The 25,111-nt window shown below is 42.9% G+C and overlaps 1 protein-coding gene across 2 annotated transcripts; it reads left to right on the top strand.

Annotated features, from left to right (window-relative positions):
- Window positions 1-400: 400 nt before the first annotated feature.
- LOC138596648 (flotillin-2a) lies at window positions 401-23,341 on the top strand. Of its 2 annotated transcripts, none has more exons than XM_069667964.1 (11): window positions 401-577; window positions 3,809-3,890; window positions 6,636-6,726; window positions 11,980-12,103; window positions 13,693-13,811; window positions 13,925-14,038; window positions 14,175-14,294; window positions 14,379-14,593; window positions 15,339-15,522; window positions 16,625-16,774; window positions 20,142-23,341. In XM_069667964.1, exons 1-11 carry the CDS (start codon window positions 529-531, stop codon window positions 20,190-20,192), a joined length of 1,299 nt encoding a protein of 432 aa, XP_069524065.1. In that variant the 5' UTR covers window positions 401-528; the 3' UTR covers window positions 20,193-23,341. The 2 variants fall into 2 exon arrangements, with proteins under 2 accessions (XP_069524065.1, XP_069524066.1); XM_069667965.1 differs by lacking the exon at window positions 6,636-6,726 and adding an exon at window positions 6,075-6,165.
- The last annotated feature ends 1,770 nt before the right edge of the window (window positions 23,342-25,111 follow it).

Here is a 25,111-nt window from a genome sequence, read left to right as displayed (position 1 = left end):
CAATCCACGACCACGTGATTGACACCGATGGAAACAGACTACGTGATCAGGCCACTAAACACAAAGCTGAGTAGCCTACCACTCTACCTCTTAGGAAAATTACTGTGATTCTTGTTTAGGTCACATGCGTGAGAAGAAATTTAAACAACCACGCCCATATTTTTTTTTTTTAATATCTTATCCCTCTGCTTCGGAGGAGGAGCAGAATAAAGGGGAGGGGTACCCGAACAGCTGAGTCAAGTTGCAGCAAAAGCAAAACACAAGTTTGCCGATGTAATCTTCAAAATAAAAACAAAACAACTACAAGAACGCGTCTTTACAATATTTGCTTTTATTGTGAAAGTCAAAGGCGGAAGTGCTACCCTGTATGACGCTCAGCTTGACGCAGCCGTTGCTCGACTGTTGGTTGAAAAAAACATCATTACTGAGAGTTGCTGGGGGAAAAATCGGGGGGGAAATAGTATTTAAAAGCTAAATTACTTTTTATGCGCCGAGTAGGTTTGGATACGTTTTTTTTCTGTCGGTAAAATGGGAAACTGCCACACCGTTGGACCAAACGAGGCCCTTGTGGTTTCAGGTAACGTTAGCGCTTTTTCGACGATGTGTTTCAGCTCCTCGCGCTCCTTCCTGGCCCGTGAGGCTCGATGCAGTGCTTGTATTGGGAAAAACGAGGAAATAATTTTAACACTATCCTAACCTTCTGTATTTATATCATATTTAACAGTATTTATTTACATAACATTGCGTGGAACGTGCAACTAACCTTCCCCTTTGATGTACTCAAGCTGTTAAGAGGTCCAGCCCCCGATAGGACAGAAAAACGCAAATATCTACGATTTCTTTCAAGTGTTGATAAGTGTAATGATCTGCAAGAAGGCCAACATAACTAAGACGTAAAGTCTGTCAAATAAGCAACTGAGAGACAAGCCATAATATCCTCTATAAATGCGTTTCTCTTAGAAATATTTGATGTATTTTCTCTAGATAAAGCCACCTGTTTTCCCTCTTTAACGTTATCCTAAATGGTATGTAATTACGATATAATGCGTGTTGAAGCCTTTTCTCTACATTTTAGTGGTTGGTGTTTTATGGGTGTTGGTTCCCCATTTCGTCAAGCGTTTGCTTATTAAATTGCATTCACTTCTGTTTTTTATCACGATAAAAAAGCCTTTATAGAACTCACTTTAGGAACTGATATGTACAATAGGTTGGCTTTAATGATTTGTTATATTATGTGTCTTGTTCATGAGGGGTGGTGGTAGGATATGGTGGATCTCTGCTGCAGAAGGACTACAGCAAGCTTAATTAAATAACAGGGACAGTGATGTCTTCTGCTGATGTACCACTGACATAGGATACACAAAACCTAATCTTAATCCCACAGCCCTTTAGTGTCAAAGATTGGGTTTCACACCTCGGCAGTGGATTTTCTTATATTCAAAACTCTAATGTTTAAAGCTCCTGTGAGGAACCTTTGGTTTGTGTTGATTTTGGCGCCCCCTGTGGCCAAACTGTACCTCTTATCTCTTTGCTGATTTTTGAGAATGTAAAATCATCAATAGTTTGTCATTCAGTCATCACTGATCTTATATTGATTCCTGGCTGATCTCAGGCCTCCCTTTTTAAGAGTTACTGACCTTTTACTCAGTTGGAAACTCTTGCCCTAGTTTATAAGTGTGTTTTTAAGAGCGTGTTAGTCACTGCATTGAGGATTGGGATCAGAGGTGATTTGGTGTGAGCTGTACATCCAGATTTCAAGAGTGTGAAATGTGTTTGAAAAAGTGTGGGGGCAGCGATTTCCTGTTGTGAAAGGTAACACGTGAAATAATGCCGTGTGTAAAGTCTTGCCTCAAGAAAGGAGTCTTGCTTCACAACAGGATCTTTGCGGGTTGTGTAAACTTTCATTAATCTGCACGCAGCCCCTCCTCGGGCCTCAGAGCAGTGAATGCTCTCAGGAATCCCAATTATGCCGATAGTATAGGCTGGAGCCACCAGGGCTAAAATGGTGTTGGCCCAAGAATGCCTATATGACCTCAGCCTGTTAGTTGCCAGTTGCTTTTGGCAGGCAGGAGATGGGTGGATTTTCATAGTAAAAGCCTGTCCAAAGCACATTCCTTCATTAACATGGCACATGACAGCCGAGCACAGTAGTTCAATCTAAATGTAGTCAAGCTGAGGGTATTACTCTGTGTCCTTTTCCTGGTCTGCACATTGTTATGCTACTATTTCCTGTGGTCCATTGTTGAGTCACACCAGGAAAGGGTATTATTATGAAGAGCTGGAAGAAGCAGTGTTAGAGAGTGACTTCAATTGCCAACATCTGACTCTAGAAAGAGTCTTTCTAGAGTTTTCTGTAACCCTGATGATGGGAAGTTAAACATCAACAGTGCGTGAGATTTGGGTCGATGAGTTCGCTGTTGTTTAGGTTGCTGTGGGAGTGTGTGTTAGGAAAGACAGTCCCGCTCCTCCCCCTCCTCCGTCCGTCAGTTTAAGTGTGACAGCTGGGAATGTCACACTAAACACTGCAGATTAAAACATCAGACTGGGGCCAGTGAGAGGGTCTCTGTGTGAGTCGCCTAAATTACCCAACTCATCTGGAGAGATCACACACTCACTTCAAAATGATTGTAACTGTGATTTCCAAAGTGCCGTGTTTGGAGGGGAATTCCTGTATTCTTTACACTTGGGCCCTTTTTTACATATTCTTGGGACTAAAAAGAAGAACAAAGAATGTTTTGGAATTGCCAGAGGAGATCGCTTCAGCCTTGACACAGGCTTCAATGTAATCTAAAGTAGGGCAGGATTTAAAAAATAAATGTTTCCAATTCGAATCGATTCTCATTTGAATGACCCAATATCGATTAATAAATCCAGAGATTGATCTTTTAAAATATGTGTAAAAACATGTCTGATCTGTTTCTGAGCGCTCCCGAACGCAGCACGACTTAGTGCATCCCCCGAAACATGACAGTAAGGGAGACATGCCCAGACTCGTTTACTGCACCTACTATGGAGACATCTTAGATTAACCAAATCGATATTGATTGGATCCGAAATTGAATCGAATCGGGATCTTGGGAATCTGAATCGACTTGAGAAGTCCTTATCAACACCCAACCCTAATCTTACGCCCCTTTCCCACTGGTCAAAAAAACCCCGCTCACACCCAGCCTTTTTTGGTAAGTGTGAAAGGCTACAATCAGCATTCAGAGCAGGCTCAAATGACTCTGCAGTAGACCCGGGTAATTATCGCCTCGGCTCCGATCGGCATTGATGGGAACACTAAACCTGGGTCGACACGTTAATCTCCGCCCCTTTCCGATGCGATGCTATGACGCGCAACTTTTTTTACTCTCTTACCTCTGTCTTTGGTCTGCCAACTGCTGAGCGACATCTCTGCCTCCATAGTTGCCTCATACTTCACTTTGTTCACCAGCTTGTTTCTACCTGTCTGCAGATTAATGATGGTTGGGTCGCGTACTCTGGTTTTTCAGCTTCCTTGTGTTATGGAGCGGTGGAAGTGAAAAACAGTGATGTTTAGTTTGAGAGCTGAACAAAGAGCTGAAACACCTCTGTAGAGTTATAAGAGGAGCTGATGATTTAAGTGTGAATTTCAAAGGCTAACCCTTTAACATTGTCATATGTTCATGTGAAAATGTGCAGCTTTAAAGGTCTATGAAATGTAGTTTATGGGTTTTATGGGCTGACTGTATGTAGGTTTAGTTTTTACTGTTATCAGATGCAACAGCAATCTTTTCAGTCCTGATTATAACCATGTGACGTCTGTTTCATCTGTGTTGTTCCAAAGGTGGATGCTGTGGCTCAGATCAGAAGACGTATGTAGTGGGAGGCTGGGCCTGGGCCTGGTGGCTCATCTCTGACATCCAGAGGTAAGACCTGTCTGCTCTGGCTCCAGGCCAAAGACAAAGCTTCAGTGTCCTGTAGGGCTGTTCAGTCTTAGATAGCACCGGGCTCACAGACTCAGAAAGCTTTGAAGAGAAGGTTATGTGCAGGTTCACAGCTCTCTCTCTTTCTCGGTCTCAGCTACAGGAGAGAATCAAAAGACTCTTTTACATAACATGCAAGAGAAAGTGGGCCTGTAATCGTCACTGAGCTCTGTTGAGTCAATCACATATACATTGTCCTGGTGTTATAAATACTCTAGGACACCATATGCGTATTAATCCAACGCTGAAAATAGTTCCCAACAAGTGCACTGTTTAATCATAGACATGGGATTTATTGACAATGACATACATCTAGAAAGTGCCTGATTTAGAATGACAAGGTTTTTTTGTTCAAAGTGAAAGTTACCTTATTTTTGTTCCCTGATATTTTGAGTATTATGATTTAAACGTGTGGAGAGTTAAGCTTTGTGAAACTGCAGAGACCCTAAAAGTCATTTATCCTACCCTTTAGTTATTAATGGAAAATTAGATCAATGTTAAGAACAAATGTTTACCAGATGTATAAACACAGGGCCTCTCCGCTGTGCGCTGCTTTCAAACGCTGGGAAACGCTGGGAATACAAACAGCTGCTATATCCTCGTGAGGTCAGCAAAGCAACACACTTGATATATAAAAAAACTATACTAATAATTAATGTTATTCTTGTTGTGTGTTGAAGCAAAGACTGAACAGAGTTTGCGTCAGGTTTTCATTAATTATCAGATATAAACATTTCTCTGGCAAAGCTTAAAAGCACAAAGTATTGATCCTCATGAAGTCCTCATGAAGACATTAATCTGCAGCTGAACACTGACAGTGTGGTCTGTTTGTTTGACCTGATTTAACATCAGTGAAGCAGCTTTTGTTTGTATTGAAACTCTGAGCTGTCATGTGACCAGCTTTCAGTGACCGCTTTTCATGACTGAATGATAATAAATTAATTAATTTATATTTATGTTTCGCTTAAAAACCTAGTGATTGTGTTTTTCGGACATTAAGCTGTTAGAGAATTATAATAACATGTTAAAGATAGTGTTCAGTAGTCCCATCAACCGTATGTGAACCGTAGATGATAACCTTCGTCTGTGGAGCTCTTGGTTTTGATTGATTTGTTATTTGCTGTCTGCCTGCCTCTTTGTTTCTACTTTGCTAACCTGCTTTGCTTCGTCTGGTGTCGACCTTCCCCCATCTCAGCCCCAATGTGTCTCCTCCAGGTTTGCCCATTTCCCTTTAATGGCTGCTCTTTGTCTTTTAGTCGCTAGGAGACGTAATGGTAGAGCTCGGCAGTCAAATAAAGTTGATGCATGGCTGGATTTATAAATCCCTATTTAGAGCCACGCCGGCCCAGGAATCCTTTCTTGTCTATTTTTGCTCGGCATTTTGGTCATGTGCAGTTTGGTTTCTACATATAGGACGATAAAATAAGGAGGGATGATCTTACTCCTCTCCAGAGTATCGGCCTCTTCAGCTAAAAGCCCTGTGTGCATGAGCTAGAAGCTGGACAGCATAATAGAAACAGAGGGAGGCTGTGTGGCTTCCCGCTTGTGATGCAGTAATCATGTTAATGTCCAGGCCTGTGACTCATTGATCTAATTCCTCTGGAGGTGGAGCTGTTAGCCAGAGAGGCTCCCCTTCCAAGCCTTGCTGCAATCAGCCTCTAGTGTCCCATGACTCCGACAACAATGGATCCAAGTCAGTTTTTCTTTGAAAAAGCAGATCTGCTCTGAAACACGATCTCACACAAGCCATCCAGCTGTTAGTTGAAGCAGAGCATAGTGATTGTTTGAAAGAAGGACATTCCTGTGAAATCTCAAACAAATGTAATCTGGGACGGAGAATCCTGTCGGCGCTGACTTGATTGTTCATGTATGGATCTTGCACTTTGGCCTACTTTACCTAAACAGACACAAGAGAAGCTGCTTTTATTCCAGGTTTTTAAGAAGTGTTAAATTATCCATGAAGCAGCCTTCAGAGCTAAATCCAGCAAAAACAGGAGGTCAGGTTGTGTCCTTTACCCCCTCCCCCTCTTCTCTTCCTCTTGACCTTGGTTACTCACATTCCTAACAGCTGTTGTCCAACTTACTGTTTTGCCTCTGCTATTCCCGCCTGCCTGCCCGCCTGCGTAGAATGTCTCTGGAGGTTATGACCATCCTCTGTCGCTGTGAGAATATCGAAACCTCGGAGGGTGTTCCCCTGGATGTGACAGGGGTGGCTCAGGTAATGCATCTCAAAAGACCCCCACAAAACAAAAGCAAGCAGTGGCTGGTGCTCGAGATCAAAAGAAGACGCAGGAGGACTGTTCAACTAACAAGCTAACGTCTTTGTGTGTTTGTTGTTCTCACCTTCATGGCTTTTTTTCTTCGGCAGTGGAAGGGAGACACTCGGCTGTCACTCACTCGGGCTTCGTCATAAAGCTGAACTCTGAGTCACCTATTGCAACGGGGTCAATAAATGAAGGCTTTAAAAATAAGAATTTGAGCCCAATTGGAAAAACAAATCTGAATATTTGAATCAAATTCAGAGAAAAACCTAAATTCTGCTACGTCTCATTTTGCTCCGTTGTCCGTGATCTGGAGTCCTTGGGTGAATGGTTTCACTTTGTCCTGTTTCTTTCCTTGTGTTCTTGGCCCTTCCCTTCATTTGCTTTGTCAATTTTTATTTTATATTTTGTTTCACATTCTTCACAGGATAACGCTTGAGATTATGACCCTGCAGCCCAAGTGTGAGGATGTAGAGACAGCGGAGGGTGTAGCTATAACTGTCACTGGGGTGGCTCAGGTAAATCACCACACTTTCCTGGGAATGCCAGTTCAGACTCCACTTACACCCCCACACGCACCCCTTTCTTACCTCCTTCCTTTTCTTTGGCATCACTCCCCCCTCCCCCCATGATCACAGCACAGGTGGGATTTCACACAGAGGACTCTAGTGAAGATGCACACCTGTAGTTTTGATTCTTACACTGAGTTAGATGTTGTTTGCATGAATACACACCACAATACACATTTCAACCCATCTGACCAAGCCTGCATTCACACTGACGGCAGCACACAGGCCCCTTATTCCTTTCAAAGCGACTCTTTTTGTCTGTTAAGCCTTCAAACTGGTCCTCCTGATCCGTATGTCATCGTCTCACTGTTACCTGTACACCCACACCACTGCGGCCCCTTGTGTTTTGTTGACACGCTGTTATTTTCAGTCTGAGCTTGGTGTCAGTGTGACAGGAGGAGGGGTCTGTGTCGAGCCTGATGTGAATTTCAGTGTTTAGTTTTTTTATTGTGAGTTCTGTTTGATTCTGTGCCAAAATATGTTTTAAGCTTGACACCTTTAAGATGTTAAAAAGAAAATCCACCTTAAGATATAATTCACTAAATATCGGCTCAACAATCATTTGGATAACAACACGTACACGATAAAGTTGTTGGATGTAGATGGATGTAGATTCACAAACCACTTCTCAGCTTACAGATACACCACAGGATGTTCAGAAACTGTGCTTGGGCTTCCTGTGTGTTTTCTCCGACATGTTTCTGGTGCTGACAGAGGTTGTTTGTTGCGAAAACACAAAAACAAAGTTGAAGCAACATGGATAAAGCCGTCTCCATTGCACACCCTCTGCTCTCTGCCGTTTTTGGAACAGGGAACTGACTGGTGAGATAAAAACTTACCATCATTCTTCAGTCTGCACGAAACTGGCTGGGTTACCTGGTGATGCAGACTAAAGCAGGGTACACACTGTAAGATAATTGGGCCAATTTTGGACCTGATTCCCCCCTTCTGACAATCGTAAGCAAAGTCACGATTTTTTAATGGATCTGAAGATGATCTCTCCAGATGTTCCTGAGGTGTGAGGGATGATAAGAGTGAGTTTACTTCCCCTGATCTGCTCGGAAGGCCGTCGTGGCCGCACCGATTCCAAATCTGTTATCCTGTTGTGTGGGGGGAGCCCCGATGACAGCCGAGCTAAAGTAACATGTCCCGCCCGTGTTCACGCCGTCTCCACCACTTCATCCACCGTTTGTTCTTTTTTCTTCATGAATTTTCAGTAAAAAGGCCAAAAACTATCATCGCCAATTCTTCCTGCCCGTCGTCCGCCATGTTTGTTTACTCTGAAGTCTCGTTTGACCACGAGAGATTTTCAGTTGTGAGAGTTGGACTCTGGTTGTTGGTGAATGGAAAAGACAGTCAAGCTGCAGCACGGGCATATTCCTGGACAGCTGCATGTGCAACCAGGAAATATAAATATATCAAAGAAAAAAGAAAAAAGAGGAGACAATAACTTTGTCTCTAAGGTTGCTTGATTTGCCTGTGTGCATGCATAGCCTTCATCAAAATAAATGAATATCTCACCATCATGGTTTTAGATGTTCTGTGTTTACAGGGACAGCTATCCTCACCCCGCAAACGGTAGAACAGCATAACAGCCGTGCAAACAGGGCGTCTGCCCGTTGCCATGGTTACAGCTGCTTCCTTTTTCCGGTAGAGTGGGGAGGGCGGCCCATAATCATTTATACCCCCTTCATTAGAAGTGCCCCAGCTGTGAGTGTAGCGTGATTTGGAGTGACACTTGTAGTACAGTTGTAGTGAGTAGAGGCTGATTTGGGATTGGGCCTATAGGTCAGTTGCAAAGTTCTTCTTCTGCTGTTTCCGGCAGACTGCACACTTTTTTGTGTCACTGCCACCCCTATTTATGGCCAGGTATCACAACTACCACTGGCTAACTCTGAGGCTCGTTTTTGCTGTAGTCGCAAAATAGAAGCTGGGATGACGCTTACGTGTCACACACGTTCGTCTGACGCTACAGTGTCCAGGTTGATTCCCAGTAATATTCAAGTTTCACTACAAAGCTGATGGACGTGAGTTGTCATCATTGTGAGTAACTGCAATTTATCTAAAACCCACTTTTAAAAAGTGTAGTCATCTCTTTTTATTATTGTCTTAATCAACCAACTTACAGAAGCAGTTTGTACTCTTGACTTCTCATCGATGAAACTCCCCGTGCGGAGCCCCTAAACCCCCTTTTAGACAAACGGGGCCGGGTCGACATGAGTTGATATGAATTTGGATGCATGCATTCGGGGGAGTGCTTCATATATTTATATTTTGAGCGATACCGGAACGAAATTGGAGCCATATTTTTAAAATATCTTCTCTGCATTCCATCTAAAACCCCTCTGCTAACACTGACCTGCTCTGTATGTGGATTATAGAGGGAAAACATACTGGAAACCCAAGAAATGAGAGAATGTGAACCTTTCCATCGGAAATCTCTCTAAGTGAATGAAAGGAAGTAAAAGTGATGCTGTAATTGAAGCAATGTACAGCCGGATCATGTGAAATACACGTGTTAGTGTTGCAGTGGTTCTGTTAATGTCAAAGGAGGGTCATTTAAATTTAAACTCGTGTTGCGGGTATCTAAGTCAGCGCTGTGTTACCCCCTTCGGTCAGTTGTAAGTGACTGTTGTAAACCAGTGCAGTAAAAGTGAAATATTAATTTTCTGGTGGATTTTCTCTTTAAGAACTTGTAAAGTACTTTTATCTTCTGTGTTTCTGTTTGCAAGTAGTGTTCTCCTCTTACTCAGTTCCCTTTTTGACCGCATGCCAGTTTTTTCGTTGTGTGTTTGAAGGAAGGTGCCTCATCATCAGTTCTGTGTTTGAGCCGCAGACATGCCGATGTTCCTCTCCTCTGTGTTTTCCTACATGCATGCAGACAATGAGCCCACTGTTTGGAGCTGAACAGCCCCTCACTCTCACACAGTTCACTTCACAGAGAGGCTCGTCATGCCACCGTTTGATTGGTCCAACCTAAGCAGGGGCCATTGTGGAGCGTGTGTCCCGTGGCAACAGGAGTTGTGTGTCCTTGTTAAATTAAAGGGACACATACGTTTAGACTGAGGGAAGGCACCCAGAGCTGAATGTTAATCTGAGACAGTGTTTTACCTTCACTCTGCCAACTGAATATAAATCAGTCTTCCACTTTTATATCACTTTGCAAAGCGTCTTTTAATGGAAGTTCTTTTTGTCAAATGTCTCACATTGTAAAGATATGCTGGGCTTTGAGGAGAAACTGAAGGAAATAGTTTTCAGGAAAACTTTGGATGCCATTCCTTTTTAAATTTCCTGTTTTGTGTGTCTCGTGAAGGAGCTGTGGGTTTGGAGGAGGCAGGAGGAAGGGTGGTGTCACAAAGGGGATGAGGGGTGGGAACGTGGGGGTGGGAGCTAAGGAGTAGCGGGGGAGAGATTGCAGTTGCGCACAAGTCTTTATTGGAGTGTCGGCCGCAGCACGGCTCCCCCTGCTGTCTGTCTGAACTGACCTGTGTGTGGTTGTGCGGCTGGCTTGCAGCCTTTTTTGTTTTCAGACATGTGTTTCCTTGGAATGACAATCATCCTCCCTAACTTTGTGTTGCCCTCATTCGTGGTATGAGTGCATGTTGCAAAACAGAACCATGTGCAGACCTCTCGCCTAAGGACCCAGCTCACTCTCTCTTTCCTTACAGCTCCAGTGGAGTTCAACCTTCTTCTGTCTGACTCCATTTTTTAATTTGTTGACTGCAGAGTGACCTCTGTTCCTGTCCCTGACTGCTCGTGTTGATTATTGTGTTACTGTGTAAACCTCAGGTCATTGCCATTGATTTTCTCTCGTTTAATTTTACTGTAAATTTTCCCACTGATGATTTTTCCCTGATTGAATTCCCTCAACTGTATTTTTTCCCATTCTTTTTTTTGCACCCTGTTACAGAAACATATAATTGATTGCTGAAATGTGATTAGGACTGCATTACTATGAATCTAGTTCAGATGTTTTCAGGGTAATAATCAAGTGAAAGAAGAGTTTCTCAGGAGAACACAATCTTATGTACATAGAAGTGCAGCATTTTCATTAGAAGCACATGCTTCGGCTGCCATTATGAGCACTAAACAAACAGGTTGGGGTCAAACATATGTTTGCATCAAATGCATAACTCTAATTTAGATCTGAAACTGTAATGCCAATAAAGCCTTTGAATTCAATCTAAATGAATCAAAGTTCTTGCACACATACAATACCGGACTTTTGTAATCGGTCAATAACACGTGACTAACCAACACTTGTTATTCACTTAATAAACTGTGTGACACACTTTGTGGGCTAGACTTAAAGGTGAGGTATTGATACCTGTGGAGTAGCTTAGCAGATCATGTTTCTCACTCTGCTGCTCTGTGCAGGCGCTCATACAGCCTCTGCCTGAAACCACTCAGTCAGCTCTGTCCCTTTTAAGAAACCCCGCCCCTACAAGCCCACTTTCTTCTGATTGGCCAGCTCTCTGAAGCCTGCTGAGGCTGCACTTTGTGACATCACAAAGTGCAGCGTGTAGAAAAACCTGTGAAAGCTGGCATTCACAGCAGACTGAGCAGCCTGAGGATTACTCCGACAGACTTTAAATACAGACTGAAACTTCACCCGCGTTTAGTCTGAACATCCAACATTGTGACATTATATAAATGTCTTAAATGATAAAGCATGACACCCCGTGTTTAAACATCGCTTTGTCGATATTGGCTAATATTTACCAAACCCTTGTTTTGTCACTCAGCGTGGCTCTACAGAGGATTACACTTGGGCTGATCAGCCCTGACCCCAATCCTGACAACATACCCAGCACCTGCTGTGCTGCCAGGGGACATGGATGTACCAACAGTCCTTTTGTCTGTTTAAAGAGCTGAAGCAGTTCATCCCAGTGTTAGCTGATTTTAGGTGATGCATAGCTATAATTTTGCAGCACTCTGAAACAAATAAGCATTAATGCATTCCTCTCACTGATGCATTGCAGACTCTTCTGAAATTCTATTATTGTGTTTGTTTCTCATTTACATGCTTTCTTTTGTACGTTTACTACATATGGAAATGAATGTTTAATGATACAACACTAGCTAGTACATGTCATGTTTTCACCTGTGCCACACCCACATGTGCCTGTATTTGTATTAGTGCCTGTGTTTGTGGTTGTGGTTGTGTGTTCAGCTGACGTTGTTTGTCCTCGTTGGCACCAGGTGAAGGTGATGACAGAGAATGAGTTGCTGGGTTACGCCTGCGAACAGTTCCTGGGGAAGTCAGTCGTTGAGATCAAGAGTGTCATCCTGCAGACCCTCGAGGGTCACCTGCGTGCCATCCTTGGTGGGTGGTCTCTCTAAACTGCATCCTCATGACATGATATATTTTTTTCAATAATGCAGACAGTCTTTGTTTTTAAATCTTTCCTGTTGTTTTAGAAAAACAAAGAAGAACAGGGATTGAGGGAGAGGAGACAAAATAGCTCCACCAGATTCTTCTTTTCTTTATTATAACATCTTTGAGTCAAAACATCAGCCAAGACCTGGTGACAGGATCACAACATGATCACTTTTTGCAACCAAAAGTTTGTAAAATGGCTCATTTTTAGGATTCTGGTTTCAAAACTTTGGTTGAATTTGTGGCTTTGTTATTTGTTATTTTGTTCAGTATTAAAACTTAGTGACATGTAGTTTTACCAGAAAGGTTGTTGTTGATTGATTAAACTTCCAAACAGCCAAGAGCAGGTGTAGTTACTGACTCAGTTTGCCCGTTTCATTTCTATTCTGGTAAAATTTGATCGACTTGAACACATAATGTGCTCCGTTTGATATAACAGAGCCGATGTTGACGTGTCGCATGCATAACAATAAAATAATCTTGGTGAGTCTTATTGCAGGCAAGAACAAGGAAAGGTCAGTTTGATCAAAGAACAAGGAAAGGTCAGTTTGATCAAAGAGAGCACAGGGAGACAGAATGACAAAGAAGATAAACTGGACATTATATTGAACACAATGTCTGTTTACATAGAACTGTAGCATCTGTAGGCAGGGACGCACATTTTAGAGATGGCAAATGTTCTGGTTTCTGTTTGTAGTACGCTCGCAGTCCGAGTAATGACCAATCACGTATCAGCAGGCTGTGGCGTATGCAGGAAGAACAGTCTGTGAGGAGAGCAAACGCAGGCGGAACATAATCCACCGTGATGACATCACAGCTCCATCAGCAGCTATCTGACAACGATTCAGCTTCTTATTAACCTCTATAAACAGACATCTGCATGCTAATAGCTAACAGCTAACAATCTGCTCTAGATCTAAAATTCAACTTGAGATTAATTCCCTGATGCTGTGTCACGAAAGCCGTTAAAATTTCCCGACTTCCTCGAATGCATCAGACATGATGGATCCGAGTTTTCTTCTCCTCTTGATGACCTGACAAAGCTTCATCTTTACTTCTTATTCATCTGCATCATGATGTTGTTATTTCGGCAAACTAAAGACCCGTTATTAAAGTCAATCACAGGAAGAACGGGTTCTTTTCCTGTAAACGATGCAGCACGCGGAAAAGGAAGTCTTAAGTGAAAGTCGTTTATCGCTAACCGCCGGCTGCACGCCCGGCATGTTCGCCGTTGTTCCCAGAGGCTGTATCGCCGTCAGACTATAGCTGATGTCAAACACAATGGCACTGCTTCTATTTATTCAGATAATAATGTATAACTTCCTCTGTGTCATAAGAAGAGGTGTTCATCAACATCAGCATCTGTTGCCTGAATCATAACTGTGTTATATCAGTTGATAGCACAGGGTAACAGTCATATATCTGTCAATGTCACAGGTTATTTCCCATCTCTGTCACTGTGCCCAGTTACAGTAAAATAATGACTGTGAGAAACAGTTTGAACAGGAAGGCACTGACCTCTGTCTCCTCTTCAGGCACCCTGACTGTTGAGCAGATTTACCAGGACAGAGACAAATTTGCCACTCTGGTGCGAGAGGTGGCAGCACCTGATGTCGGCCGCATGGGCATCGAGATCCTCAGCTTCACCATCAAGGTGTGGGACGTTAACTTCACTTTACTCTGCATTCATCTCCTGAACTCCCTGTTTCCTGTTTCTAATGTGATTTGGAATAATTTAATAACTTAGCTCTGTGTTATCCCTGACAGGATGTGTATGATAAAGTGGAGTACCTGAGCTCACTGGGTAAGACGCAGACCGCTGCCGTACAGAGGGATGCTGACATCGGAGTGGCAGAGGCCGAGAGAGATGCTGGCATCAGGGTAAGACTAGCAATTAAAAAACATCCGTTATCTGATGGCTAATAGCTATTTGCTAATGGCTTTCACATTCGGAAACCAACAAACCGCTCCTAATACATCTCCCTGTTGTTGTTTTTTTGCACACTGTCTTTTCCAGGAAGCTGAGTGTAAGAGAGAAATGATGGACGTTAAGTTCTTAGCTGACACAAAAATGGCCGACTCCAAACGAGAGCTGGAGATGCAGAAGGCTTCCTTTAATCAGGAAGTGAACACAAAGGTACAGAGCATTATATCTTAGATTGAGTATTGTTAACAATCAAACATGAGAGTGAAGTATAAACACATTCTGCTGCCTCTCCAGAAAGCAGAGGCTCAGCTGGCGTACGAGCTGCAGGCGGCCAAAGAGCAGCAGAAGATCCGTCTGGAGGAGATCGAGATCGAGGTGGTGCAGAGGAAGAAGCAGATCACTATTGAGGAGAAGGAGATCGATCGTACTGACAAGGAGCTCATCGCCACTGTGAAGAGACCCGCCGAGGCTGAAGCCTACAAGATGCAGCAGCTGGCTGAGGGACAGAAGTGAGTAGCTCCACACTGAGTGCTTCATCATTAGTCCCCCTACATGCTTAATATGGGTGGTCATTTCACGTTTCTCTTGCAAGCGCCGCAAGTGCCATTGTCCTTATTTGAAGTTGTAAACATTTATTCAACGTCATGTTGTGAAAAATGTGAAACTATGCAGCAACAACCAACCAATACAGGATATAATGTTACACCCCCTGCGCCATAAATGAAGTGGTTTACTCATCCAAAGATCCTGTTGGCACGCCACTGAACAAAATGAGTCCCTACTACAGCATCATTAAACTTGCTGCCAGATTGAAAACAATGTGATAAGTGACACGCGGCAAAGGCCAGAGGGCGGGAGTCGAGCCCAGCGCACTGAGGAGTGTGGCCTCTGTGTGTGGGCCGCGCGATTTAACCACTGAGCTAAACAGGCCCCCCAAACAGTAACAGCATGTTTAACACGATTCCTCTGATCTACGTGTAAACTAGTTTTTCTGGACCAGACACTTTGACGTTAATAAGAGTTTCTGATGTCTTACAGTTTCTTTACGTCAGTACAATAAACAAGGAAGTAAAACTAAACTGCATTTTCAGTGTACACTTTGTTGCAACAAGGCTTACCTTTTCTGTGATATTCAAACTTCTATATTCATAGATTATGTCTATGAAATATAAAATAATGCAGCAGAACATGACAGACTTCTAATCAAAATACAAACTTAAGAGTCCCTTTTAACACTTCTCTAATCTTCACCAGGACAAAGAAGGTGCTGACAGCACAGGCAGAGGCTGAGAAGATCCGCTTCATCGGTGAGGCAGAGGCCGCATCCATCGAAGCCGTGGGAAAGGCGGAGGCTGAGAAGATGAGGCTGAAAGCTGAAGCCTACCAGCAGTACGGAGACGCTGCCAAGACAGCTCTGGTCCTGGAGGCTCTGCCCAAGGTCTGTGGTTTACATTTATACACGTGTGGTTTCATTGTTCTCATATCTAGTGTCTTTATGTCTGGAGGGTTGGCACCAAAGTTGTCTTGCAAACAATTCAACACATTCTGTAAAAAGGAATCATAGACATTATTAAAACTATATTTCTATTGTCAAACATCAGCCAACTAGTCACCATCAAATCATTGAATTATCTGGGCTACAACAGTGTTTTATTTAGATAGGAAAAACAACGTCACCATGTGATCTGTCTGTGAAAACTGAACGGTACAAAAAGGGGAGATGGGAAGGGGCAAAACAACACATACCCCGCTTATAGATGCCGATTGTCTCTTTTTCCACTGCCAGTGAAGTAACCTCCTGTCGGTCTCTTTTCTGCCGCGTCACCGCCTGACGTCAAAAACCCGCCGGAGACAGGGTTAATAACCGGTGAAGATGTTACGGTGGTTAGGTCTTTATTTTATCTATTAGTCAGTCTGTTTATCAAACTCTGCGCCGACAAATGAAGAATGATGTTCAGGCGCTGCTCGGACGGAGACGGGCGGAGTTTGTAGCTGAGATGACGAGGAGTCTCAGAAGTTACCGACGGATTACCCGGGTCTGCCGCAGAGTCATGTGACCCGGGTCTGAATGCTGATTGTAACCTTTCCCATAAAGCAAAAAAGCCGAGTGTTAGCAGGGTTTTTCACCAGGGGGAGAGCGGCTACAGAGGATAAACTTTATTTAATTATATCAACCAGAGAACAAGAGATAAAGACACACATAACTCCATGACACAGGTGTCATGTCCTGTAAACAAGACGCCTTACAGGAAGATAAGTGATCTTCTGTTGTCCTGACCTCAAAACAGTGTAGTTGCATAACACGCCTGGCAGGTTCACAGGTGTTTCATAAACAATGAGCCGTCCCTCCTCCCTCTCAGACGCTTATTTTGTCTTATTGGGTGTAATGCTGTTCCCCTATGATTCTTCAACATGGTTAAAGTGTTGCACACAAAGACAAATCAGAGGACCCAGAATATATTTTCTTCTTCTCAGATAAAGATTCTAAGTTCATGTTTTGTCAGTGAGATAACCAACAGACGCTCTCTGTGCTCTCACAGATTGCCGGTAAGGTGGCTGCACCGCTGGCCAAAACCAATGAGATCGTCATCCTGAGCGGAGAAGGCAGCCGTGTGACTGGAGAGGTGAACCGTCTATTAGCTGAGCTCCCCGTGTCCGTCAACGCCCTCACCGGGGTGGATCTGACCAAGGTAAGAGCGGCACCGTCCTCCACAACACCTCCTATAGTTCATCAGACACATGATGTGATTTGACATGTTTATATTTTACCAACGGTTGGTGCATTCTTGGTTTATGATTGCTGGGACATTTGATTGATTTGAACATCTTCAACAAAAAAACTAAAACACAAAGCAGCTTCATAACTCTGCTGTGGATCCATGTATTAGCTAAAATGAAATTACCATTGGAAAGTTTACTACAACAGACTGGAAGGCTCTTAATCGAGCACCAACACCCGCCAGCACTCAGCAGCTCTCCACCTTGCCAGCCTCCGTGCTGCTGGTGCATCATTCAGTCTTCAGGGACTTTCCAAAACAGCAGCATGAATACAGTCCGGGAGCAGCCTGAGGAGCCACGTGGAGACTTTTACTGGCCACATATGACCCACATATAACAGCTGTTATTGTGTGAATATGGGACTGTTTGCTAACACGGTCACCATAACAACTTTATTAGGTTATAGTAAGTCACTGATGTGTTTTCAGCTTGTTCAGCTGCCCCCAAGTGGCTGAAACTTTCTTCATGTCACCTTCAGTGTAAGCAGGAACAATATAGTTTAATAGGACGGTACCAGAATCGTCTATGGAACCACATTCAGTTTTCATTTTGTTCCTACAACTTCTTCATATACCGACTAGAGTCACAGGCTTTGCCTTTAAGACACACATTATTCCCTTCTTTATCATCTGTGTTGTAAAAACACCAAACTTCAGTCAGACAGCTCACGTGCAGCGAGTGTTGCTACGACAACAAGAGATCAAACAGGCTGCCCTCGGGGTGTCGTATCCAACACTGTCCTGCTAGTGACGGAGCGTTCATTAATCTGCCGCCTGTGGTACTCACAGAGCGACGGGACTGTGCTAGCGGGCCCTGAGCCTTCGAGGAATGATTGATTTTCAGATCCCAATTTTAATCAATAATCAATATTAAATAACATAATTAGATTACATTTAATCTATGGCAATCAAAAGAGTCGTAACACTTTTACCTTGAATCTTAATTTTAATCTCTAACTTTAAAGACAAATTTTAACTTTACCTCTATCAGATAATCAATAACTATTTATTACTTTAAATCTTAACATCAATCTCGGCTAGTTTCTTTATCCCCCTGTCCGGTTACCACCGTGGGTCCCCTGGTGACCGCTCCTCGCTCACTGGCCTCATCCTCAGCCTGAGACACTCGTGAGCTTTGAGGACACAGGAAGTGGGAGAGGCGGAGTTAGGCTCCCCTGTGATTCTCTCCCACTGGCTTCTGTAGGTCTCCCGACTCCCTGACAAACTTTTTACTACTCACTTAATTTTGTTGTCTAGTACTGAGCCCCCGTAGGAGTCTCTCTTTGTACCTCCCCAGCTAAAGAGGGTCACTAAGGGGAACACCAAAACCTACAGCTATCTCTTCTCCCCGTCTGAAGAACCTGTAAGGGTCCCGATCCTCACAAAGCCTAGCAGTTATAAACTTTAACCAGGCCCCGGCCCGGGGAGGGGCCCTGACAGACTCTCTACCTGATGTACGTGTGTCTATATGTGCCCTAAGGTCAGTCGTGTAGCTGTAGTGTGGATGTGCTTGAGCTTACCTTCGGGGGCGCCACGAGGATCTTTGAAGAAAACTCTTCATGTGTCCTTGTGTGAGCAACTCACAGAAACTGACAACCAGAATCTCCCTTAAAAGTTTTAAAGGGTTTTAATGAAGTCAGATGCGTCCATGCCAATTTAGACTCAAAAGGACAAAACTATAAAAGAGATTAAATTGGCTCTAAACTGAAGGTTTAGTTCCCTCATGTAGGTTCCTGTTGTTTTGTTTCTCGAGCCATCTCAGACAAGCATTTGTTGTTCCAGCTGCCAGTTTGTCTAATAAACTCCTGAGCTTCACAACTGTGCTCCACACGTATATCAGTGCTTCACACGTTCCCTCAGCGAACCACCTGGATGTGTTTAAAGGAGTCAGTGTCCCAGAGGCTCCTGTACCATGTGATTTTGTATCTCCATAGTTAATAACATAGCAGTCATAATCCCAACACTTTGAGTTTGTTTAAAAAAACTCTCTGTATGACTTCACAAGCCATTTGAGATCTGGTTGGAGTTTTGTGAGAAGACTTGCGAGCAGCAGCACGAGATGGCTGCTTTTATACTGTAAGGAAAGTACCTCACCATCCCGTCCCTGTGCAGCACGCGCGTGAACGGACCTTTGAACAGTCCGTTCTTGCGCACATGCACGTCTCAAGAACGCGTCAGGACCACAGCTGGCATGTGTCTGTGTGACTTCCTGTGCAGCTCCAGCTGCTTCCTGCTTACACGCGCGCACACACACACACACACACACTTTCTTACGGCGGTTCCAGAGGCCTTTAACAAAGCATAACAATATGTTCATTATAACAAACGTAGAGTCAAACTTATTTTCTTCGTCTGTAACAAACCAAATAATGTTGCCAATAAAAAATGCTCAAACCTTAAAACAGTTAAAAACTTCTCTTTGTCTAACATCACACCAAGCACATTGTTGTCCAGCAAATGCGATCATTTTAAAGAGTAATATTACGTGCAAACAATCTTTTAAGCATATAAGGTAAGGAAAGTATGAGTGCAGGCTGGCGCAGGGCAGAGGGAGAGAGCGGGAATCCTGCAGCTTAAAGAGACGACAAAGTGTTTGTCAGGTGACTGTGGAGAGTGACGCAGGTCAAGTGTTAAATGAGTGCAGCTCGAGTTGCCCGCCTGAACTAGCTCATAGACGTCATTTGTAACATTTTCAGCTTGTGGTTAAAAAGTGGACAGTTAGCTGTACCGACCATTTTTACCAGAGCAGAGAGCGTCGGAGCAGCCTGCAGCCTAAAGTCACCTTCATGTCTATCACCCTTCTCCTCTGTCATCACAGAGGGTTCTGTACTTTGTTCCTTGTAGTCCAATGACTGCAATCTTCAGAGCACACTTCGTAGACAACACAGTGTAATGAGTGATATGTTTTTTTGTTGAAATAGTATATTCAATAGCTGCAGCATTAAAACGCACTGTTAGACTCCGTCCACACACGCACATTATTACATTATTCTGCAAAATGTGATGGCATTATTACGTTCTCCTAAAGTGCAGGAAGCCTCATCAGTGCAGTGACACCCGTGAGTGACCATCGGGGGTGCTGAAGTTAAAGAGTGTGAAAAATATCAGTGTCGCTGCTCAGCAGCCATCAGTTTTATCTTGTTCATTCAATGCCTCTACATGCTGTGATAAAGAGATATAACATGCAGCTGTATTCTCAGACTGTGACGGCCCTGTGAGCTCGGCCCTCATGTTGTTTTGTGTTAACACCAGCTAATCCTCCCGTCCTCTGATCCCACAGATCCCTCTGCTGCAGAAGATGGTCAACCCGCAGTGCCAAACAGCCATGTGATGACTCGGCCCACAGACTCGTTTCTCTGAATCCTTCGACATATATCTGCCTCAAGCATGAAGATATGTTTTTTCAGCCTCTGACCCCATATGCAAACTGCCTTCGACCAGGAAAACTTGACGCCAACTGAAAGGTTTTTTATATTTTTAAGAGGTTTTTAATTTTCTAAAGGAAAACAAAGCTGGGGCCTTAAATTCTGAAGGACCAGACTGTGTGTATTTTGTGTTGTGTTTGCTTTTAGATTTTGATCACACTGCACTAGTTAGCCAGAATTATATGCTGCAGTCCTGTTCAGTTTCAGTCCTACATCCAAAAGAGAGAATTTGAGTTCAGGGACAGAAAGCAGAGAGGGTCTATTTTAATATGATTGATTATTAAAGGAGAAACACCACAGCCAGAGTGAGTCCAAAACATGAAGGACACATGTGACTGATGTTCTCACAGTTGTTGACATTGAGAGCAAAGTGTCCCAGCTCTTCTTTAAAGCCGTGTATCGTCTGACGCTCAGAGCGCAGTTAGTGAAGCAGTGCGCCGCAGTCTGAGCACAGCGTGGATTAGGCAGCTTCTATTCCCCCCCTTGCTTGTAAAACTCTTTATGTCCTATAGATTAGTATCTAAAACTCAGAGAACTTTATGGATTACCAAACGGCTGTTTAACTAATTGCTCACCAGATCTTCACCCACTGTGATTGTAAGATTTACAGTACGTTACAATACACGTATGCTAACCGTTACCTCGCCGTATGTCGTCTTGTCGCCTGTCTTGTCGTTCTGATGTGCAGTGCCTGTTCACCACACAAGTGCCCAAACCTTCAGGACAGCGGTTTGGCTTCAGTTGGATTCACGTCCGAGTGATATCTCCGTGTTTTAGATGGATGATGTTTAGATATCGTTCCCTGTTCTTATAACGTCTGCTTCTACTAACAGTCGTGTTTACTCTTCACTTTTGTCGCATTTTTTTGGACACATAGGCGGAAATAAAAAAAACTCATAACCCAAAGCCATACTCAGACAAGATTAGCCTTAAGAGACGCTCTGAACGGCTGCCAGGCTCCCCGATCATTTCTGTGTCACTCATGTAGCAGAGGTTAGACGTTCAGGGTCTCAGCTTTAAATCATTCTGCCTCTTCTCTTCCTCCTCACGTCTAGACTTTGGTTTGTTAGGTTTTCTTCTATATGTAAATATTTTATATCTTTAAAGAGTAACCCTGCACCTCTGTGGGTTGAAAGATGCCACACCCATATCTCTGAAGCTAAGGCAGGAGTTTAATGTTACGTTCAGTCAGCCCGGGGCTCGTTAAGTTGAAAGTTAAGCATGTGATTGGGTGGTAAACGCCGCACATCACGTGGCGTTTGTGCTCGGGTGGTGTTCGGTTTAGTAGATGTAAAGTGGAGTGGTTGGACCAATGACTCTCCTTGCTGCTGCAACGTGTACATGCTTCTGTCTGTTACAATAATTTCACCAAAGGCCCAATCCCAGTCTCCTCCCTGGACCCAAGCGGCCTGCATCCATCACCAGTGAAGTATCTGCAAGTCCCACAGGAAAGCCTGCAGATCTGCTGACTCTTAGACAGGAAGCATTCTGCAAAGTGTGCATCACCAAACTTACGCATTTGACAATTTGACAGTGGGACCAAGTCTGCTCGTCTGTGAGTGAGGAGATTGGGATTGAGCTGTTGAAAGCAAGGTGAAGGCAGACCTGTGAGGACACATTGTGCAACCAGTTTAAACCTCTAGGTGGCAGCACCTCAGAGGGATTCAATCACTCTTCAAATGAGCCTTTTGTTGTTGCCTGTTTTAGACTTACACTTCATATGTTACTTTGTTACTGATGACGTTTTACTTTGATAAATCACACCATGAAATATTAAACCACTTCTGACCATCTGTGACCTGAAATGTTATGTTGCCGCCCACAAATAGGAAATGACATCAGTCGCACCTTTATCTTTATTTCCTGTGAATAAACACGAAACTTCTGGTTTGTTTTGTATCAGCAAATTTCTTGTTTTTCTTTTATAATCGAATGTTAAAGATCCCGAAGATGTGTTCATGCAACTATTCTACTCGCTGGAAACGTTGCTGTAAACACTGCTGGCTTTCTGCAAACACAATAATATTCATCTGCTGATATGTTACATTCGTCACCATGATTTTAAAAGGCCAGTATTTTTTTAAGGAACTGATTAATATCAGTTATCAGTCATTTGAACCTGACGGAGATCACCTGATCATGTGTACACTGTACACTGGAGCCGCACGCCGGTTTACACCTGACTGTTTTCATCAACATGAAACCTTTTTACACCTGATCCAAACGCTGCCCTGACAGTTCAATTTATAAATACATTAAATGAGAAAATAAAGAATTGCAGAATCATTTAAAAAGTGGATTAATCACCTTGTGTTTGGTTGTTTCCAGACTCTGCAAAGGTTAAAGGTTATTATTAAATGTAGGGTTGTCTCCTCTAACGTCCTGTAGTTATTGAGTAGTTCTCTGTACACAGTGCCTTTGGTAAATAAAGAGCAGGTCGCTCATACTTTCATGTGCAGTTTGTTAACTGTAGTAGTCACACACTCGGAGGTGCTGATAGGATAATCAAACACGAACTTCGACGCAGAATAACTCGTCTAAAACTTGGATGTTATACCTCTCTAGTGTTCAGCTGTAAGATTTCCTCTTTCTACCTGTTTAATGACATTCTGCACTGCAAATATACAAGGGAACAGATATATATATATAGTTAGATTATAAATATAAATGTAGCATTTTACAGCTTCTTCCTTTCAGATCTGGACCTCTGACCTTTTTGGCCGTTATATTTTGTGCCAACAGATAAATATCTTGATTTGCATTGACTAATCAGAATAGAGGAAACTTATACTCAAAGTGGCATTTTCAAGGAGAATGTGGTGAAAGACCAAACACTAACGACCGACGCCTTAACTCTTGTCTTCATCTGATTCGTGTCCATCTGTTGTCTGCCATGGAAATAAGGATCTGTAATCTCCATTCAAGTTATATTGTGGATTAATCTCGTGACTTCTCGTGTAACACTGGCCTGTGGAGACCTGCTCCACATGGCATTTCAAGCATGTGTTCATGTCATTCTGTGTGTGCGCCAACCTATAATAAATGTTAGACCACTTCCTGTTGGCCTCGCTGTCGTCTGTTACTGAGTTTACATGAGGACGGGTTGAATTTGCATCAAACACAGAGATGAATAAAATTTGATTGCCTTACATGAGGACAAAATCACATCACAGTGTACTGTGTACTTTCCCTGTGCACGGCTGACCACATGATAAAGCCCTGCTGTATCTGCATGATTTGATTGACAGGAGTATATTTACTTCTTGCAGACTCGTGAAACGACTGAGATCACCTTAATAACAAAAACACATGCAGCTTATTGTAAAGCAGTGCTTTACAATCAGGACGGTACTGAGGCTTCACATGAAAATAGATGAGATTATTACTGCAATGTGTGGCTGCTTCCTTTACTATACATAGTTGTCATTTGACTGTGCTTTGTGTCAGTTCTCTCAGAGTTGCAGAACAAATCAGCCGGCGGGCTAACAGCGACACATTTACAGAACGCCGGTTGATGTGCAGAGTCCTAATAAATGCTATTTTGTTAGTTTTTATCATTTGAGTCCCAAAGTCACTAACTGATCTGCATGGCTGCAGGAGGACACGACTGTATCAGCTGATCCAGAAACACGTTCATGTTCAGCCTGAAGAGGGTGTCACAGTCATGTGACAAACACTAACAAAGGACACAGATACTGCAGAAGCACAGTCATATAACTGCTTCTACTACAAACACTGCTATCACCACTACATCAGTGTAATTATCTTCATAACGCAGTTATTCATACATGTCACTGTAAGTTCATGTGGAGTGAATATTTGATGTTTGTTTTTCTCCCTCTTTGACTCTTTTACTTCACAGTGCTGCTGAATGATTCTTGGATGACGCAAAGTGTTTCAATATTTTATGAACCTCTAACTACACAATCAATTATCTTTACACTTCCCTGCAAATGACTTTAATCAATGTTATGTGATTTTATGAGGACCAACGTCCCCTTACGTTTTTCAGAATGTCACATAACACATCTCTAACCTTTGTCACCGGGTTTTCCTTAGCTAGTGATATCGAATAACATCAAGCTCAGAAAGCATCAATGGAAGGCAAAAGAGACCTGGTCTGTTTCAATAAACTCTGCTCAGCTTCAGTCCCCACATGCACATTCAAAACTTTATTTATGAAACAGGTTGGCCTGTACACATGCACTACGCACCTGTGTACAAAGCCGACAGGTAAATGTCCTCATCATCATGGAGTTCTTTTCTGATCATGACACGTCATCCTGAGATTGAAGAAGTACTCCCACAGAAGTACCCAAACAATCATTTTAAAATACCCGATAATCCTACAAGTAAAGTCCTGCTTAAAAAAAGTACAAAGATAAAGTACAAAAGTTTTATAAGACAAGTGTAGTTGTTCACAGTCAGCAGTAAAATGTGCCTGATGGTTGTATCAGTCATTATTATACTTCTGGCCATCTAACTGTATAAGCAGGTGCTTAAAGGTTCTGATATCATAACAATACTCTTCTATATCAGGCTACATTATATTCATTATCATGTGCAACAATACTATTCTATATCAGGCTACATTATGTTCATTATCATGTGCAACAATACTATTCTATATCAGGCTACATTATGTTCATTATCATGTGCAACAATACTATTCTATATCAGGCTACATTATGTTCATTATCATGTGCAACAATACTCTTCAATATCAGGCTACATTATGTTCATTATCATGTGCAACAATACTCTTCAATATCAGGCTACATTATGTTCATTATCATGTGCAACAATACTCTTCAATATCAGGCTA

This window comes from Semicossyphus pulcher, unplaced genomic scaffold, assembly GCF_022749685.1.
Source record: "Semicossyphus pulcher isolate SPU_LCO1_2020_fin unplaced genomic scaffold, fSemPul1.0.p SCAF_10, whole genome shotgun sequence".
NCBI classification, from domain to species: Eukaryota; Metazoa; Chordata; class Actinopteri; order Labriformes; family Labridae; genus Semicossyphus; species Semicossyphus pulcher.
This window is presented reverse-complemented; position numbering and strand designations above follow the sequence as displayed.